At 33.8% G+C, this 21,221-nt stretch overlaps 1 protein-coding gene across 1 annotated transcript; it reads right to left on the minus strand.

Moving 5' to 3' along the window:
- Positions 1 to 667: 667 nt before the first annotated feature.
- Positions 668 to 21,104, minus strand: LOC110996778 (phosphoinositide 3-kinase regulatory subunit 4). The gene is made up of 29 exons (XM_022264606.2): positions 20,752 to 21,104; positions 20,343 to 20,523; positions 19,962 to 20,132; positions 19,577 to 19,765; positions 19,136 to 19,224; positions 18,100 to 18,309; positions 17,381 to 17,645; positions 17,047 to 17,238; positions 16,661 to 16,853; positions 15,373 to 15,482; positions 14,625 to 14,733; positions 13,743 to 13,891; positions 12,779 to 12,922; positions 12,273 to 12,389; positions 10,967 to 11,101; positions 10,036 to 10,114; positions 9,690 to 9,766; positions 9,323 to 9,453; positions 8,720 to 8,811; positions 8,195 to 8,323; positions 7,469 to 7,544; positions 6,913 to 7,008; positions 6,187 to 6,309; positions 5,954 to 6,064; positions 5,091 to 5,254; positions 3,703 to 3,861; positions 2,726 to 2,886; positions 1,791 to 1,960; positions 668 to 915 (listed from the first exon to the last, which is right to left on the minus strand). The coding sequence occupies exons 1-29, from the start codon at positions 20,841 to 20,843 to the stop codon at positions 705 to 707; spliced, it is 4,125 nt and encodes a 1,374-aa protein (XP_022120298.2). The 5' UTR covers positions 20,844 to 21,104; the 3' UTR covers positions 668 to 704.
- Between the last annotated feature and the right edge of the window lie 117 nt (positions 21,105 to 21,221).

The following is a 21,221-nucleotide window of genomic DNA, read 5'->3' on the forward strand; positions in this document are numbered from 1 at the left end:
AAAATACGGACATTTTATTGAAGTTATTTAATTAAGAATACTTTGTGTAAATAATTTAGAAAAAAACAAGGTTTAACTAATATCAAAATATAGTTTAAGAATATCTTTAAAAAAACTTTTTCATTTAAATTTTTATACATATTTTTGAAATTTTAACAAAACATTTAACAGTGTATGTCCGATCGTGATTGGTAAATAGTACTTCTAGTACAACACAGAGAATATATTTTTTATCTTTATAAAGTGCTTTCAGGTTTTTACAGATTTGCTACAGGGCCAAAAATGGATAGATTTTCACCACTCTTGATTCTTCATTTGTGTAACTGGTTTTATTTTAATTTTTGTATTGCATTGTGGGTGGGTTACCAAATAAACAAAAATAATATTAAAAATCTAATGACAATGTAACAATTTCAATGGACAACCACTAACTATGGCTGTTAATCTTACCTAACAATGAAATAAACAATACTTTATAAAATAAATGATCATATAGAAACCTCGTGGATGCATCTAGTATAATATGCAATTTCAGATTTTAAAGTTATTTTACTACTAAATAATTTTTCATAGATAACTTTTAAATTAAATAAAGCAAAATTGTATCCTCCTTACCCTGTTGGAAAATAAAAAAGAATGAACTGTACAGGATGATTAAATGAAAGAAAACAGATAACAACTTTATTATACAAAATATACATATACTATTTCCAGACATTTATCACACCATCAGCGGAGGAGCTGACTAAATAACACTTGTTTGCTTCGACTAGGGTTATATCTGTGATTGGAGCGGTGTGATAGAAGGTCCTAGATTCCACAGTTCTGTACACATTATCCTCTATTAACGATGGTGGGGACGGATTTGATTTACAACATTCTTGAATTACTGTTGTACCATCAATTATTCTGCTTCTGTAACAAAGTGAGTAAAGAAACCATATGAATCAATCACTTTAAGCTGAACACAGTGATGACAACTACAACGGAATGTTTACCTCAGGACCAACTTTGTTGTACACTTAGCTTAAGAGGTAATTTAAAAATGAATTTAAAATACCCGCAAGTAATATAAAATTTCCACACTTGGGTTTATATTATATGGTTAAGTTCTTGGTTGGGTTTGAGGCTGAATAGTTTGTATAGAAGCGTGGTTTTATTTAAAGAAAAATAAATCTTGAATAAAAAACCTATTAAATTGGGGGAAAATTGGCATCACTGTATGCACGGAACTTGTTATCATTTCTACGAATTGAATATCCACACATATTTTTTTATCAAATTAATCTCATAACGAGAACAAATTGATATACACTAAACAAAAGTGATACTTCATAATAGAATGTTATTTTTTTATGTAATTATTAATACGAAGTCTACGAAGCTTTTTTTTTTTAATTGAATTGCACGAGTTTATTTAAAGTCATTCGTCTCTTTTCTTTATCGCGTAACTACAAATTATCAAAATAGATTAAACATTCTATCTCTGTCTATCTATACTGCGTCAGAAGAGCAAGCAATGAAACGCGTGTTCACATTCGTATTGGTATCTCAACTGTCAAGTCACAATCTTGTCTCGCGCACTGTCAAATATGTCAAACTTCTGCTGACAGAAATAACAGTTAATTTGTATCCGACTAAAATCTCTCGCCTTTTGTTTTTTTTTCTTTGATAATCTAGTTTTCCTACCTTTTACTTGAAACTGGCATAAAGTTACAACTATTGCCATAACAAAAATTGCAGATACAGCAAAAAAGGTTTCAATCGGATCTCTTAAAGCTAACACTAACCTGTAAGCAATCGATTGCGTCGTGTCATGCGGTGCTTGCACAAGTACATGGGAATCATCTGGATGTCTCAAGTCCCACATACGAAGTCGCAAATCTGATCCACCCGTTACTAGGAACCTGTCTCCACCCGCGCGACATCCGCTATACACCGCGCTTATGTATTGGCTAGCCTGTAAATAACATATCGAAAAACATTGAGGTCTTAGGTTAAACCAAGACCACCTGTCAAACAGATGCATCTATTATTAATAAATATTTTTACGTAATTGATTAAGTAATGTACATAATATATATTTATCATAATTTTATGTTCTGTTTCACGTGTGGCATAGACTAATAATGTTTGACCTGTTTTTAAGTAAGAGCTCGTTCCCACTATATCGTATCGACGTTTTATTATCGTGTGTCGTAGCGGCAGAAGATTTTATATGAAGCTATTCACACTTGTCCTTGCACTTGTACTTGTGTTCATTTTTGTCGTATGTCGGGCTGTCCCCGCCCGCACCGCACCCCCTATGCCGCCCGCCGTAGTTACCTACTGACATTCTAAAATAATTGAAACACTTAACATCGTTACTTCTTCAGTTATTAAGTTCTGAAATATGGAAAGTAAATGTTTCCCTCATAATTGGGTGCACCCAATATCTTCTATATTTAGCTGTCTTTCGTTTCCTCCACAAATAATATGTCACAACAAAAGGTTCGTCGACGTCCATCGTGTACAGAAGCCGCCTTTTGACTGTTTAATGCTGAACTTAAAACTAACAGCTGCGGTCATAGCTGACAGCCGACTAGTGTGAACAGAGGCGCCGACACACGATAAAAAATCGTCCCCACAGACGACATAGTGGGAACGAGCTATAAGGCTTAACAAAGATGAAGAATTATTGTCCTGTTTTACGTGTGACTTATCAAAGATTAATAATATAACTCACTGGCGCAGTGTAGTTGAGTGGAGGATGAGGAGCCGTTGAAGGCCACAGGGCGTGCGTACGATGCGCGCTCTCCACGCACCAAGCGGCTGCGTCCCTTCCCCCCACCGCCCATATGCGAGACGTATGTGACCCGTACCCTACTATACGTCTTATGCGTTCCGCTATAATTATGTTTAGGGTAAGATGAAAACCTGGGGTTATTTTTTTTTTTCATAGTGTAAGATTCTTATTTCTGTTATTCAGAAATAGATTTATTTATTTATTTATTCGGAAACCAAACAGAAACATCCTTATAATAAAAACAAAGTCAAAAATAAAACACAAAACAAACACACTGGACGCATCCAGAATAGGTTACACTTATACAACCATATGATACAAAAAAGAAAAAAAAATATGACAACAAAACACATAATAATAAAAAATCAATTTCATTAAGGTAATAACATTAATAGATTGTTTTTTCGCAAATACAGAAATGTTTTATTGATTGCCATTGCGAAAGAAAAATGGCAGTTTTACAAAATAGCCCGTGCATCGCCTCATTTACCTTAAGATCGCAATTCCTGAACTAACACGATTTCGTCGAAAATGATGCGAAGTTCTGTCAGATGGCAACACATACTGTTTGTTAATAGATTAAAAATGCAAAAAGACTAAATATTTCTTTTAGTATAGGAATTGACATATAGCAGACAATTGTCATTTTACTAAACAGAGAATTCGTCTGTTAATTTCTGCAGTTCATTAGTTTACCTTTATATATGTATAGGAATATATTTATAACTATCAAATATGTCTCATGTTAATAGAAAATATAAGAAGATGCCTTCGAAAAAGAATTTATTTTTACTGGATAGGAATGCAAAGGAGCCCATGTGATGCCTAAATGATGAGTTAACGATGAACACCCGTTTGATTGCGTTGCCAACCTTTGGAATAATATACTTTTTCTTCAAAAGAATATGTATACTTACAGTTAGGATGCCTAACAGATGTAATGGGTAGTTGGAAACGCAAATCCCACACACAGATGGCGCCACTCGACGTCCCCACTGCTAGGTATCCCGCACTATTAGCGTAAAGGCACGTATATACGCCTTGCTTTAAATCACCTTGGAGCTTCCAAGCATTCTCTGAAAAAATTGAGCTTTTTATGTGTCGAGGTATTTTATCTTAAGATGAGACAACTAAGGTTCTCTCAACTAAGGTTATTTTAAATTATATACCCACAGATATATTTATTATAAAAAAGAAAACATAGACAATATACAAAGCAAAGACAGATTACATGGTTAAATATAACGGAAAACACAATTTAATTAATTACATGAATAGATAAAAAAGAAAACTGATATTAAACTAAATCTTAATATTTTAAAGAAATAGATATTCGTATCCCAAGTGACAATCATGTCTTAAGCTTCGTCAAATATGTCAAACTTCAGACGGCTTGACAGCTGACAAATCTAGATTTAAGTTTGGTTGTCGCTCTGGACTTTCATCATTCATAATTAAATACCAGACAGGGTTATATACCAAATATAATTACGGCGTAATTTTATAATATGAGAAAAGATTTAATAATATTAATCCATCGGGGCTACACCCCTAGATGGATCTTGGTTCCAGAAAGTTTCTTTTGCGTCCAGAGCGTTTCTTTGATCACCACTGTTTCATAAACAAATCTATGATCAGCTTTTTATCTGATACATACGTTGAGTTTTGGATTTGAGACATGTCGGTATCCTCACGACGACTGACCCTATGTTGTTCCGATTAATACCAGCAGCTGAGGTTCATCATCGGACGTTTAGGCAGAATAAATAGAAATTCCAACCATATCACCTCGACGTCCGTCGTTCCACAACTGAGCAATTTTTAAGGCAGTTTTTGCCACCGTCACTACTATGTGGAACTAGCTGCCCACTTAAGTATTTCCAAATAATCAAAATAATTAAACTAAGTGTCCTTCAAGAAAAGAGCTAACCAATTCTTAAAAGGCCGGCAACACACTCGTGAGCCTTCGGGCATTGAGTGTAAACGGGCGGCAGTACCACTTATCAACAGGTCAGTCCGTTCTATAAAAAAACTTTTTGATACGGGTATAGACAATCGCACGCTGGAGCCACAAGGCCAAATGCTATTGTGACCAAAGATTGTTAATAGGAATTTATATGGTTAAGTAAATTAAATAATTAAATGGGTCCTTCAAGAAAAGAGCGTACCAATTCTTAAAAGGCCGGCAACGCACTCGCGAGCCCTCTGGCATTGAGGGTGTCCATGGGCGGCGGTATCACTTAACATCAGGTGAGCCTCCTGCCCGTTTGCCCCTGTTCTATAAAAAAAAAAAAAAAAAACTCACCAGGTGATCGTAGATCCCACCCTACGATGTGTGCATTGAGCGTAGCGTAAGATATGACGCCCGAGTGTAAACCACCTGCGCTTGCGCACGCCACCGCGCCACCAGCGCTACTATCCAACTGACGGCATTGAGAGAGTGTCAGGCGCGATGAACCTGTGTCCAACCTATCAAACAGAATTTTCACAATGAACTTAAAACAAGTAGTACTTTTTTATTATAGGGGACGTTCATGACGTCAGCAGATTTATTCCCCCCACCCCTTGACGGCAAAAGTAAGCAAAGCTCTCAAAAAAGACTAGTACATAATCGTATTAATGTTTCGGGAATCCTCGAATTTAATTTAGTTTTCAAGCATAGACATTGTTTAAAAAAGTAAATAAATACTGGTGACGCAAAAAGCAAATAAGGAAATGAAATAATAGTGTGAATAATAAAACCAATTTTTTCCCCTACCCTTAATTTCCATTTCAAATGTTACTTAGAGCTAAATGCGAACTAGACTGAAGAGTATACCCCCATAGGCTGGCAACACAACCACTACAATAGGTGGCCATGGACTGCGGTGGCTGCCCTTTTTGAGCTCGTTTGCCCCTTACTCAATAACAAAGTTAGTAGCTCATTTTACAGATGTCACAGTCAAAAAAAAAGGGCAAACAAATCAATACAATAATTTTAATTTGGGTAGTTCAAATGAGGGTAGTATATATTTTTCCAAAATTATAAGAAATAAAAATGATATTGAAAAATATATACCAAACTTAATGGCAAAGTGGGATTAACTTATGGAAATACCTAAATCTTCAGTGAAATACTTGATGCTATAGTAAATCGTTTCTGGGCGTACTCTTACTCGATAAACTTACCTAAGGACAAAAACTGAGCCCTCCTGTGTGGCAGCCACTAATGAATGTCCGCCTTCACACGCCGCTAGAGACATCACCGGCCCAGCACTACGATTGAATGTTGCTTTAGACCTGGAAAATTATGCATAACAGCCTGTATACAGCTTCCTGTCTCTTTCTATTAAATTGTATTTACGCTATGTTGAAAAGAGATGGTTAGTACAATTGAATTTATGAATAGTGCAAGCCCTCACTTATTAACATAGGCGTGTCCCTGTAGACGAGCCGCGTCCCATACTTTCACTGTTCCGTCGTCGGAACATGATCCGAATAGAGCCGGATAAGCGGGCATACGAACCATTTGGTTTACTCTTGCTCTGAAAGTAAATAAAGTTGCGTAAGTATACTCCCTCTTTCAAATCCTATCAGTGCTTAGTGTGCTATCAGAATTTGCTCAGAAAAACTATGTGACGTGTCAGGCACGGGTGGCTGATACCTTACTTACCTACTAAGACACAAATGCTAGTATATAAAACTTACATTTTATATACTAGCATTATCTTGCGATCAGGATATATAAATGTACATATCGTCAAATAAAAATACCCACCAAATATACATACAAAAACACATATTTAAATTATATTATTTTTACATTTACAATACAAAATAACAATTTTCGAAGTAAGAATATTAATAAATGTAACTTTTAGGGGACAAATGAGTGAGGAAGAAAGAGAATGAGAATGCTGCTAACTATTAAATCAAAAAAAAATCTCCAAATCATAAGGAGAGAAAGGAAAAAATGTTTCGTGTCGTTAAATTATTATTGTGCTTTTTTCCATAGTTTTGGATAGTAAAAATAACTTATTTATTAATAAACCAGTTAAATCCCATATGTAAGAGTCTAAGAATAAAAAATAAATTGTTTTTTGACATAAGAGGTTACAACAGTGACGTAAATCTTTTGCATTACTTACTTATGTTCATGTAAATATGCCAATAGCTGGTTTCCGGGTCGCCATGTTACTGGTGCCACCAGTTCCTCGCTGCTTTCTACATTATCGTCTTGGCTTCTAAAAATATTAATTAAAATATATGTAGCTTAAACACGACAAAGATAGAATTAGCAAACATATATTTTTTTAAGGAATTGAGGCACACTTGATGTTCAGTGATACCGCCGCCCATGGACACTCATTTCAAAAAAGCTCGCAATTGCGTTGCCGGCCTTTTAAGAACTTGTACGCTCTACTACTAATTATATGTCGGTCCTCATTCCATACAGAATTAAAAAAAACTTTGTTACGGTAGGTAAGCCTGTAGGTGTTGTTGTACCCACAAAACACGAAAAATATTATTTAAAAAAAAAACAAAGCAATATAAGTAAGAAGAGAAGAAATGGTTTGGTAACTAAAAACGGGTAAAAACCTCCAAAGTATCCCACAATTTTCTGCCATCCATCATCAGATATCAACCAGATTACGTTTTCTATAAACAAAATCAATAAAGACAAATACGAATCGCTTCGAATACCTTAAAGTCTTTTGAAACTTTTGTTGCGTTCGTGTGATTAAATTTCTTAATTCCATACGACAAGGCGCCATACTATCTGTAAAGATAATATATAATTAACATTATTATTTTAAATAGGCTGCCTTATATCTACCCGCCCACCGTCTACAATCTAAATATACAAATAAAGGACTGGCTTATGAACACACCCTATGCAATGTTAGAGCTGTTTCTGAGACCTAGTATCTAATTTCACACTTTATTCATTCACTCACTGACTCACTCACTCACTCACACATTTGCACCCTCACTCATGCACTCAAGCGTGTTGCTAACAGTTGAAAAATCAAAAATAAATAAAATATGTAAATAAATAATATATAATAAGGAATTGGATATTTTAAGGAATTTATAATTAAATTTTTTATGGTCGGCTGGGAACCCGACCCATAAAGACATTTTTATTTATATAATTATTTATTATGTATAAACACACCGATTTACAACATATACAAAATTGCAGATAAATAATGCGTCTATGTGGGACCAGCTTCCCACTGAAGTATTTCCGAACCAATTCCACTTAGGGTCCTTCAAGAATATACCAATTCTTAAAAGGCCTGCATTTTCGAGCCTTCTGGCAATGTGAGTGTCCATGGGCGGCGGTATCACATATCACACAGTTCAGCCTCCTGGTCGTTTGCCCCCTGTTCATAAAAAAAGGCAAAAATGGATATCAGAACATACATTGAACATAGCTAGCACTGTGACCTAGTTGCGAATGTACGGGTGCCGATGCAGTCACGCTCGCCACGCCCATACTGGCCCCGCCCATTTGAGATCCTGCCGCAGCTGACTGGGTCAAAGTATCTGTCGCTGATAAACAAAAATGTGAAAATTACGCAAATGCCTAGAGCGTAATTTTAAAATATTAGTAAATATTTTTTTTTTAATTTTTAGGTATACGATTTTACGTGCCCGTACGTACCTATCGTTTATGATCGTACGTATTTATCGTCACTAAGATGGCGTATTTCAAGATGTACTCTAGTCTTTATGATTAAAAAACCTTCATGAATATTTTGACATATTGACGTTTCTCAATAAAGAATAAAAAAATCATTATGTGGAACTAATAGTCAAAATTAAAAAAAAAGTACTCACAGTATACAAACTTTTTGATTGTTAAAAACGATTTACTAATAATTAAGACATAATAAGATTTCGATAACTTAATATAATTATATATATAATTAAAAAGGCAATGCTTACGTTTGAAAGTTCCTGGTTCCTGCGTTCCGAACATATGCTGCCATTCAGTGTTCATATGAGTTTCGTGGGACAAGGACGTCTTTTGTGTACGTCTAGAAAATAATAGTAGTAGTAATTGAGACAATAGTTTAGTGAGAAAATTAAACAACTAGAATAAATGGGTAAAAAATAAATCTGACGTGTTTTAGTGTTAGTTGACCTGCCTGAAACTTGGGTTTAAATAAATATCGGAGCAATGGCGCTGGTATCAACTGCCATTGTCATTATAATTTACTAACATCAAAGTCAAATTATTTCAAAACGATTTGTTTGATTTGCCAATATTAATCCATCTAACAGACAAAAAAGACTTTTAAAAAGAGTGGCGGAGAGTTTATTGCCAGTTCTTCTCTTCCGTTCTACGCCCTAGATTTGAGAACTGGCAGTAAATTGTAAAAAAAAAGCATTTAATGTATATTTCGTTTTTGACGTTCATAAGTGCACATCATGTTACCTTCATTAATAAACAATTTTGAATTTGAGTTTGATTTTTTGATAGTCTGTAGTAATCTCCATAAGCTTTATTATAATACTACAGACTAGAAAAATATATCCAGAATTTACCTATTTTGAGTACTAGCGTACATTTTGTCGTGTACGTTGTGAGATGTCGTGTCCGATGTCGTATCCAATTGCACGGACAGGGACAACCCACCTGCAGATAGCATTAATCTACCTGGTGCTTCAGTTATGTGCTGGAAGACAATTTATTTATTTATTTATATTTATTTATTTATATTTATATTTCATTTGCAAGAATATGATACAATAATGTTTTGGTAATACAATCTAAAGTATGCAGAAATACATTACAGACTATGCCAATACGATAATTTCGAGTAGAAATAAACATTAAATAAAATATAATAGAGTACATATAAAATATTACAGAATGAATATGCTATGAAGACTACAGATTAAATAAACTTACTTGAGTGGCCGAACTTTGTATTTTAATTAAATGCGCACTCATCGCTAGAAGTTGGTTCTCAACGTGTTCCGTCATACCTGTATTAAATTTCAATTTTCTAATTAATTTACTAAAAAACACTAAGAAATACCTTTTTTATTTATTTATGGAAATGTGTTGTGAATTAATATATTTTATTTAAAAGGTAGGAGGCTCAGCTGACGGTAAGTGAACCTTCGCCCATGGACACTCATTGCCAGAAGGCTGGCGTCACCGGTCTTTAAAGAATTGGTAAGATCTTTCCTGCAAAGACCCTCAGTCGAATTGGTTGGTACTCAACTCAGATTAAATTTTAAATGAAACTCACCATCCGAACTCAATCTTCTAAACAGATTTTTCAACTGCTGTCCCATTTCCGAATATTGTGGTATCATTCCTTGTTTCACCTTAAATATTGAGGATAAAAAATGCGAAATTATTGAAATAAAGAAAATAGTATTCACGGGTGGGCTTTATTGCTAACAAGCTGTCTAGTCTAGTTGTCTAGTAGTCTAGTTCAAGTCTGTTTCATGATATTATTTTTATCTAATAGGCAAGTAGGTGATTAGCCTCCTGTGCCTGACACACGTCGTCGACTTTTTGAATCTAAGACATGTTGGTTTCCTCATGATGTTTTTTCACCGTTTAAGCAAATGTTAAATGCATAGAATGAAAGACCATTGGCACAGCAGGGGATCGAACCTACGACCTCAAGGATAAGAGTCGCACGCTAAAGCCACTAGGGTCGCTGTTAGTTTTATAAACTTATTGCATACAGGAGTATGATTAGGTATATACCTAATCACATAAAATATACCCCGCCTATTTAAGTGGTATATTTTCTCGACTTCGAAAAGAGATGTTATGAACATAAATTTGAATACATGATGTATTCATTCAAATGTTGGAAGTAGCAAAAAAATTCTTTACAACTTGCAAACTGCAGTATTTTTAAATAAGTTGGGCCCTATTAAATAATTAATAAATATAATTGTTGCGTCAATTTAAACCTAAAGAAACATTTACATTTGATTATTAATTTGACCTGCGTTTTAAATGATATTTTTATTGCAGCCATTTTAAATAATTTACAGAGCATTAGAATTTTTACGGCCTATAAGGTGTCATAAAATTAAAAACTAAACTTAAAAAATATATATTATAATTGTAACAATTACGGAAATTAAAAATATTGTCAAAAAAGCGATCAAAACATCCATAGAGTTTGTCTATGGTCTTGTAAAGTTCCAATAACTTACCCGTAACCGAGCGTTTTTTCTCTCCCTAAGCGTTTGGACGAGTCTGTCAACATCTCCATGTCGCAGTACAGCATCTAAAACCTTCCTTGGTATAGGTTCAGCCAAACTTTCTAGCAGTAACTCGGCTCTTTCTACCTAAAAACGGGATTATACATTTATCGCCAAAAGAACATTTATTAAAATTCATTTTAACGATTTGAGAAGCGTCAACAATGTTTTAATAAGTATAAAATAATATTTTTTATACACATTTAACTATTTAACGCGGTTTTTTTTCACGAGTGTTAGTTAATACGAATAAAAATAAGAAGAAAAACAAAAACATGTGCAAATCACACGTGGCAAAAGTGAAACTTTCAAAGAAAAAAGTTTTTATAATTAATCATATAATATCAATTAAATATTTTTCACTATCCAAATGTATTAAACGTTTCTTTGAAAACAGTATATTTGAATGATACATTTTAATTTATAAGTTTAATATAAATCTTTAATTTGGCAAGAACCAAAACAACGAAAGTTTGAAATTCGATAAAATGAAAAAGCGGCAGTAAAAAGAGGCTGTATATAATGCCTCTTATCTCATTTACTAAATCTTATGAATATATGTTTCTTTCTCTTTTTACTACCGCTTTTTCCATTGCATCCGGTTTGAAATTACGATTCTAAAGAAGTTTATCTATCTCATTTACTCCCAGGTTAAATCATATGAATTTATGTTTCTTTCTCTTTTTACTACCGCTTTTTCCATTGCATCCGGTTTGAAATTACGATTCTTAAAAAGTTTCTCTATCTATCTCATTTTCTCCTACGTTAAATCTTATGAATATATCTTTCTGTCTCTTTTTAATGTCGCTTTTTCCGTTGCATCCGGTTTGAAATCCAATCGATTCTAAAGAAGTTTCACTTTAAAAAAGGTTGTCTATAAAGTCAATACGTGACAACGCCATAAAATTGAGGAAATTATTGCATTCTTTTATTATTAAAATTGTATAATCTTTATTGAATTATCATTATTTTGTATGTATGAAGGAGTGAATCCCCGGTCGCATAGACCAATCGAGTGGAAGAGAGATAGATGCGGCGAAAGCGTACAATGAGCGCAATGGGACAATGAGTCATGCTTTTTTATGTCACGTTAAAATATTTTTATTAAGTTTCAGTACAAAATTTGGATTGAAGGTCGCATTTATGACTCGTTCCAATCACATGTAGAATTTGGAACCAGAGACTACCATTTTTAGGAACCTCCAACGTACAGATTGACTTAGCAATTAGGTTAGTTTATGTATACACTGAAATTTACCTGTATTAATTTATGTTTGAGATGTGGCCACACTAAAGGCAGTATTTTGCAGTTGACATCGATTGGATTGAGGAGATTTGCCACACACGACACCAAGCCGCATACTTCGTGACGAATCTATGAAAATAAAAATGCGGGTAGATTGAAAATTATCGCTTTATAGCAAATACGAAATTGTCATACTGTAGTAATGTTATTATTTCGTGCCTAATTAAAAAACACCTTAACTTGTATATGTTCTACAAAATTATATATAATTTTTTGTAACTACCCGCAAACTAAAAGCTAGATGATTTCTACGCATTACTCTTACTCATCTTACTCAACGTATTGCCTGGATTCACCGTCAATAGATTACTTGATATTTAATAATTAATATGAAAATTACACTCTAAAATACCTTGCCTAAAAATGAATAAATATCTATCTATTAGAATCACTATGAAAGTTTTAGAGTAACTGTGCACGGAAATCCTTTTTGCAAAACTCAATCAAAATAAACTTACCCATAAATTAGGGTGCGCCAAATACACCGCACTCTCGGCTAGTAAGGAACAAAGTGCCTGTTTCGGTAGTAACCCTAGTTCAGCAAGACTACTGCTTGCTCTTATGGCTTTGGCTATGATCCACTCAGACGGGTCTGTTAGACCCTGAAATATAAATATAAACATGTGATAATTCACAGAGCAGTATCTCTCAACGCTGACTTCGTCAAAAATCTTTCCAGTTTCGTGGTCAGGTGGTCTGACATAGACTTTTCATCCAGGCAAACCTTTACGAGGCTACCCTCTATTCTATTTAGCATGAATGAACCCATGTTATTGAGTAAGGAAGATTCAAGTAGTTACATTCCTTTGCCGTTATAATAAGATCCAAACGTTTGCGTCTTTTGAGGATATCAAGAACTTGTTGAAACTCCATCGTCCTTCTAGATGAGAGTGAATAGGGGAAAAAAATTAAATACGTTTATTATGGAACATAAGCTAGACAGGCATCACTTATTCCACGTCATTAATCGGCAAAGAAAGGGTGTAGGCGAAAAACAAAAACTTAACAAAACTTTATCAATAAAAAATAATAATAACAGAACTGATATTAAAAAAAATTAAATAAGTTTATTATGGAACATAAGATAGACAGGCATCACTTATTCCACGTCATTAATCGGCAAAGAAAAAGTGTAGGCCAAAAACAAAAACTTAACAAAACTTTATCAATAAAAAAAAATAATAACAGAACTGATATTAAAAAAAATTAAATAAGTTTATTTTGGAACATAAGATCATCAAGGTATCACTTATTCCACGTCATTAAATTTGAACCTGTAGGCATCCCTACTCATCGGCAAAGAAGACAGAGGGTGTAGGCCGAGAGAAAAAGCCGGCGTAAAAAACTCTCGGTACTCTTTGAAAAAGCAAATCATCAAACAACTATTTTAAAACAAACATTACCGCGTGCGAAGCTACATACCTGTTGTAACAATGGTAATAAAATTGGCGACGCGTGATGCCCAACATAGGCCGCAACACCTACAACTCTTTCAAAGAAGCACCCGCGAAGGGCCGCCTCCTCCTTGTCGTTCAAAAATGTTACCATGTGTGAGAGGATTACATCGTTTGCTAAAATAATATATGATATCTATAAAGGATACATAAATATCTCCATTACTACCGAATATGGCGTACAACTAGGTAGCCTTGAAAATGCAGGTATATATGGGAATAATTTCAACAAATGCAAATGAAAGGGACACAAAATTAGATATAAATCAGCACTATTCCAAGTTAAGAAAATGATTTCATCATCAGTTTAGGTGCTATTAAAATGGGTGACGGTAATGAGACAGTCATCACCGGGGAGGGTGGGAACAGTCGTTGGTTCGATTCCTGTCTGTGCATCATAGAACTTTCCAAGTACGCATTGAGAAGTCGCTCGTATAGTGAAGGAAAACATCGTGAGGAAAGCGTGCCTTTGATCCAAAAAGTCGATGTTGTGCGTCACAAAAGGGTGATCACCTTACATTACACCAGGAAACAGTTACAGAAATATAAGGTTCATAGCTATAAATATTTGAATATTTAAAAAAAAAACATTAAGCGTTGGGAGAGTACTGCGGTATAATAGACTCCCAAAAAATGTAAAAAGTGCAGGCAGCCTAGCAATATTTAAATTAAGATTAAAAGACCATCTATTGAGTGATCCCAATCTACGGAAATGAAAGTTTATCCAAGTTCTAGCAAGTTTTTTTTTTCAAATTCTAACGTTAGCATATAAGTGTTCTCATGTAAGTGACTAATGTCTTTTATGAGAATAAATGTCTTTAAACCTTATATCTGAAAAAGGTTTACCTACCTTTCTGCTTTCCAAAGAAAACACATAACTTTGTAATACCATTTTCGACCAACGCACGTTTGACGACCGCTTGAGAATCCGTTAGTAAATAGGAAACAGTTGAACGAACCTGTAAATTTTTTTTTGTTGGGATAGAAAAAAAAATATTTTTCCGAATCGGAAAATCCAACTCAGTATAGAATAATACAAAAATTTGATTTAATTGTTGCTTTATTAAAACTTTAATAAGGAATAGGAAATAGGAGGCGATTCTAGAAATGCCGTTGGAATGGCGAAGTAAAGAAGTTAAAAAGGTCATCCCTGGTTTAAGGTATTACTTTTGACTGTGTGAAATTAACTCAAGTCACGACTAACAAAGTGATTTTATCTCAAGCCATCAGGAAGTAATGTCAAAGAACCTATATACAGTTTTTGCAACGCACCACCACTTTATGGAACCAGCTGCCCACTTAAGTATTTCCGAACCTATTCGACTTAGGGTCCCTCACAAAAAGAGCGTACCAATTCTTAAAAGGCCGGCAACGCACTCGCGAGCCTTCTGGCATTGAGTGTCCAGGGGCGGCGGTATCACTTAACATCAGGTGAGCCTCCTGTTCTATTAAAAAAAATACTAAAAAGCGGAGAATTTTTTTCATAGTTTCCAAAACATGTCAGTAGAGTTTTGCTCAACCATTCATAAACATATAATTTTATTCATAATTAAATCTTTTTAAGGTTCAATTCAAATCATTAATAAAAAATGACTTACCATTTCATGCAAAGCAGATAACTCAGTTTCATAGTTAATATTGGCTGCTTCTTTATCAATCATATTCTGTGTTTGATCCAAAAACCGGACTGCAGTTTCCGCTAGTTTAGCTGAAAATTACATCATTATTTCAATTTTGGAGGATAATAGGTAGTCGTGTATCATATAATAAAATAAAATAACAAATCTTTTATTACATGCAAAATCAAAATAACATTTATCCTATTACATTAATAAAGGATTAGGATATAGGATTGTAACCACTGGATTATTACAATTTACGCCCACATTTTTCGGCTATTAACGTTTTAATATGAAGCAAAGATTTAATAACATTTTGAGCTCACCTACTGCTACATATCTTAAAACTTTTATAATTAATAATCAATGTATCGAGAAAATCTTTGAACTAATGATTCCGGAGTTTCACTGACATATACGAGAAAATTACACTTATTTTTTTTTTTTATGAAGCGTTTTTTTATATTTAAACATCACACATGTAACAATCAGATACTTATGAAAATATTATTTAGAAAGAATATATCTTATCTTATATCTTTAAACGAGCAATTCTTGTATATAAATATATAATTGGAATCTCGGAATCGGCTCCAACGATTTTCATGAAATTTAGTATACAGAGGGTTTCGGGGGCGATAAATCGATTTAGCTAGGAATCATTTCTAGAAAATGTCATTTTATTTGTGTTTTATCAACTTAAACATAGAATTGCTCGTTTAAAGATGTCAGTCAAATAAAAACTTAAATATGAATATAATTATCTTTATTCGATAATTATATTCATATTACATAATTTTATTTGTATGTAATTCGTACTTAAATAAAATTTCCAAAAAACACGATTTATAAAAAAAATACCGGGCTAAGCTCGGTCATCCAGGTCCTATGTATTAAAATAACATGAGAACTGCATATCCATGCAACTTCAAACTCACAAGGGGACTCTTTGTATTGAAGAAGTTGCATGGAATAAAAAAAATAATAGTCTAGTATTGTCTTTTATTTACATAACTTTTACACATTTAAAGAAATTGTATTATTGTATTTAAACTTATAATTAACCTTGACCTTTTGTCTTCGGTCACCGTGACCACGGATGCTGTAAAGCACGCGAAACGTCGGTTTAAATTTTAAATTATGTACAAATAATTATAAGTTTAAATACAATAATACATAACTATAATCCGTAAAAAAGTGTTTTTCTTTAAATAATAGTCTTCTTAAAACTGATAATCAAAAAATCATACATATGCTAAGTACTTACCAATATTATTAGCGTATGCAATTCTCACAGGCAGGGCGGGGTCGGAGGCTCTTGGAGCGAGTTCTGGTAATATATACTCGGGGAACACATTGCAGTCTTGTGGTGGGAGGGATTCCACACATGACACGCATCGTGTTACACACCAGACTGCGGCCGCGCGTACGCGTGCTTCCGGGGCATGGGACAGGTATATCTTAAAAGTTAAAGTTCTGTTTATTTATTTCGTATACACCTAACATAATATATACATACACAGAGCGGGTATATAACAGACTATATACAAAAAGACAATTCAGACTTCACCTGATGTTAAGTAATACCACCGCCCTCTGGCCTAAAGTACAGAAAAATACAAAAGCTAATTTAATAAAAGGTATTTTACTTACAATATAAGGCAATATTCGGTCCAGAATAACTTCAGATGATGAGTTTTTGCATAAAAGCTGTAAAATCTCGAGACATTGTAACTTTGACGTGCAATGGTGCAAGCCGCGGATACATGACGTCACCAATGACGTCATAAGAATTAGTCCTTCGCTGTCCGGACCCTGTTCACTTTTGTCGGGTGCATTTTCTGACTAAAGGGAATTAATTAATTTAAAAAGTTATGTAAATATGTAATCAATCCGTTTTTATCTGTTTAAGTGCATATTCTTCTACAGACTTCTGGACTAAAAAGTAGTACCAAACCGCCTACTCTAAAATATATGATTAAAATACCTCTTCCTCAAAATCGGCGACATTCACAGTCATAACCCTAAACCCTTCCTTAACCAGGGCATCGATTTCCACCTTCTGGTTATCCGTGGTCTCATCCACCAGGTCCTGGTAATTCTTGGCATTTGAGGGTTGAGTGAATATTTTGATGATGTTTTTGATGTCCTGATGGATTCTCGAGATCTTCTCGTCGGCTGGTAGAATTGGTTGAGCGGAGAATATTAACATGTACGGTTGGAGAAATGAGTAGAAGTATTCAGGGAACAAGCTGAAATTGTTATATTATTATTAATTATACACAGCCTTAATAGGGATCACTCAAAATGGATACCCCAATTAGGTTATTATATTAATGAAACTGTGGTTAATCCTGGATTCGATTTCGGCAAAAAACATATTGCATTGGTTAAGAGGGAAGACGTTGGTTGGTTCAGTTGCAGAAGTGTGTCTAAGCCACATTGGCAAATTACGGGACTTCCTACAATAATTGGAATAATATAGATTGTTGAAGATATATATTTTCAAAGAAAAAATGTAATAGAAAAAGCAAACAAGGCACTCGAGCTTTTTCGCTATATCCATTATCACTCATGCAACTTTGGGTTATCCTGGATTCGATTTCGACGAAAAACGTATAGTATTATTTAAAAGGGACAATGGTTCGTTACGACGCAGAAGTATGTGCATCTTAACCGACCATTTTCCGTGTGTGTTTGTTTTACCTTCCTTTTGCTTCATCTAAGTAAATCTCAGCACTCTTCCGATCCCCTGGATTCCTTTCAGTCATGGATAGAAGCAGATCCTTTAGTTCTTTGGGATATGTGCTACTCACTTCCATGGTGGAAGGTCGTTCTTCTCCATTCCTATACGCGAGTAGACCAGGAAGATCTAATGCTGGCGTACCGTCGTTCCATAGTTCTAATAGGGCACAGCTGTTGGGAAATTGTTTTCATTTTGCAAGTGTAATTTTACTATGGAGAAGTAATTTACTAAAATTCACCAGACCATAAATAGTAAACCATAAATACTAAATCTAGTATATATGTATTACAAACTCTATATTAATTTATGACAATTAAGGTAAACGTAAGTATTACGCAAAACAATAAAAAAGAAAATTAAATTATTATGACAAGATAAAATAAAAATATCAAAAAAAATTCCAGCAGAAAACCAGCAAACGATTAGGTTCAAGATAAGCATTAAACAGTGCTTTTTTAAAACCCGATCAGCCCACTACCGAATATATCCATCTCCGGATAAGTACTGTTTAATCCGTTAAAATCGCTAAGAATTCAAAAGAGTAGTGGCTGAATTCCTATGTTCTTATATGTTTCAGGCCGATATTTAAACGGCGCTGTTTAATTAAAAGGCTAGACTGTTGATTGAACGGCTAATTAAGCTAGCTGCGACATATGTTAGGTTAAGAATAACTTTATTTCTCATAAGAATTGCATACATAATTAACTTACTGATAAACAATATATGAACTAAGATTAATAATCGAACAGATGTACGTATATAAAATTACAAAACAGAACAGCAACAAAAATGTGGGTAGACCTAGTGGGTAGAGGTAATAAACTCAAGTCAAGCAAAACATAATGTTCAGATTGGATTTTTTACTACTTTTTTACTGGAGGCATTGATGGCACAGTCTGATATAACAAGTTTATATTAATTATTATAAGACATATTCCAAAATTCATTATTAATTATATTTTTACAGTATTATCTCTATGACTTTTTAGCACTTACCCTGTTGAAAATATATCCATACTAGGTACAAGTTCACCAATCTTGCAAGGGGATTCACTCAACAATAACCCAGCCATTTTGTCATCACCCTAAAAAAATAATGAGGTTGAGGCACATTCTGCTTTTGGTCTAGAAAATTCCATTACATACCATAATAGGATTGGCGCAGATACATTTCTATGTTTTCACTAAATTGACAAAACTGTTATTATTAACAAAATTATACAAATATCTATAATAATATAAAAATAAATTTAATTTTTTTTTACACAATTACACAATCACACATAGATCAGATAACATATAACATATGTAATTAGAACGTAAGCAGCCATCTGTATCAACATCTTTTTTTTTTTTTTTTTTTTCAAAGATAATTATGTATATAAAATGTCAAATCAGTTTTTGGATGCTATATTTATTAATAACGAAAATACTCACTGCAGGTCTATTATGAGGGTCAGGTGCTTTTACAAATCTTTCAGGTGCAAGATAGCATAGCCTACGTCTGGATGTGTCAAAAAAATAGCTAAAGTCAGCCGGGTTGTCATCTGGGAGGAATGTAGGTTTAAAAGATGCAATATCCGTCAACAGGACCCATAACCATGAAGTCACCATTATATTTTCGAGCTGTAATACATTTATATATTCTATTAATTGTTGTTGGATATTTTTCATAAGAAACAAGCAATTTCTTTATTATGTGAATGTTAACAATTTTTTACCTGGCAAATGAATCATTTTTATGTCCCAAGGAATTGAACCCAGTTTCGTTGAGACATCTTAATATTTGGTTTACTCATATATAATAAAACCATTACATTACCTTAATATCCCCATGGCATATCCCCAATTTGTGCATTCTGTGTAATGCATGAAGCACTTGAAAAGTGATCCATTTTTTTTCAAGCAAGGTAAGAAAGGGCCGAGTTGACATTCGGTCATAAACACTACACTTGCAGTATTCCCTTATTAGTAAACCTGCTTTGTCTGTTAACTGAAACAGAAAATACAGGCAAATATATACAGAGTAAGCTCCATGTTATGTCCCTGAATTTAATGACAAAAACCTTCTCAACTAGGCTTTGGTTGGATAAGCTTGTATTCCATATTAGATAAACTCTACTTATCATTACACCCACCCTCAATAATGACTATTATAATAGTAAAAAGCACTTTTAAAACAGATCTGAGTATGTATACATACAATAACTCGCTGAAATGGCAAACAGTTGAATGCGGAAGCAAGTTGTTCCTTGATTTTAAGTATTCTTTCCTTATGTTCAGCTAGTGGTAGGGAGGGATCATGGATTGCAAACACTTTAACAACCACCAAACCTTCTCGAGTTCTAGCTCTAGCCACTTTAAAGAATCTTGTTGAGCCAAGGCTGAAAAATAAAAGGAAATTAATACACCTTTAATAATATGTCCAAAACATTCTTACAGTATTGTACTTTGTATTAAAATATTTATAGAATGCACAAAAGTGGAAATAACACAACTAAAATAGGACTAAAGACTTAGGTAAAACTGAAAGATTATTGATAGTTTAAAGAAACCTTATAGTCAATAATCGTAGAAACTTTATATGGCGATATTAACATTATAAGGCATACCTTTGATCAAAAGATAAATCGACATGATCGCTCAGATAGTGTTCCACTGGGTAAATCTGGGATGGAGCTATACCAACGAGTTGGTTCCCCATTTTGTTTCAAAGTTCGAGATGGTGAAAACTGAAAACTAAGGCGACATCGAACACCTTTCTTTTTCACTCTTCCTTAGGATATGCAACAGCTTAAAAAAGCGTCCTTATGATGCTTGGAAAGTTCAAGAAACTACACAGTAGAATGTTGAAAGAAAGAAAATATCACCACAATACATATTCAATTTTACTTGCTGCTTTGTTTGGATTTTCTGATATATTATGTAGCAAAATTAAAATGTAAATATTGCCTTTTGAGTGATTGGTCAGTGGCTACAGTCAATAGTCATAAGTCAAGCAATAATTGTCTTTAATGACTAACATCTATTATTTCTTTTTAACTCTATGACCTTTAACCAAACAAATAATTATATTTGAAAC

This window comes from Pieris rapae, chromosome 5, assembly GCF_905147795.1.
Source record: "Pieris rapae chromosome 5, ilPieRapa1.1, whole genome shotgun sequence".
Lineage (NCBI taxonomy): Eukaryota > Metazoa > Arthropoda > Insecta > Lepidoptera > Pieridae > Pieris > Pieris rapae.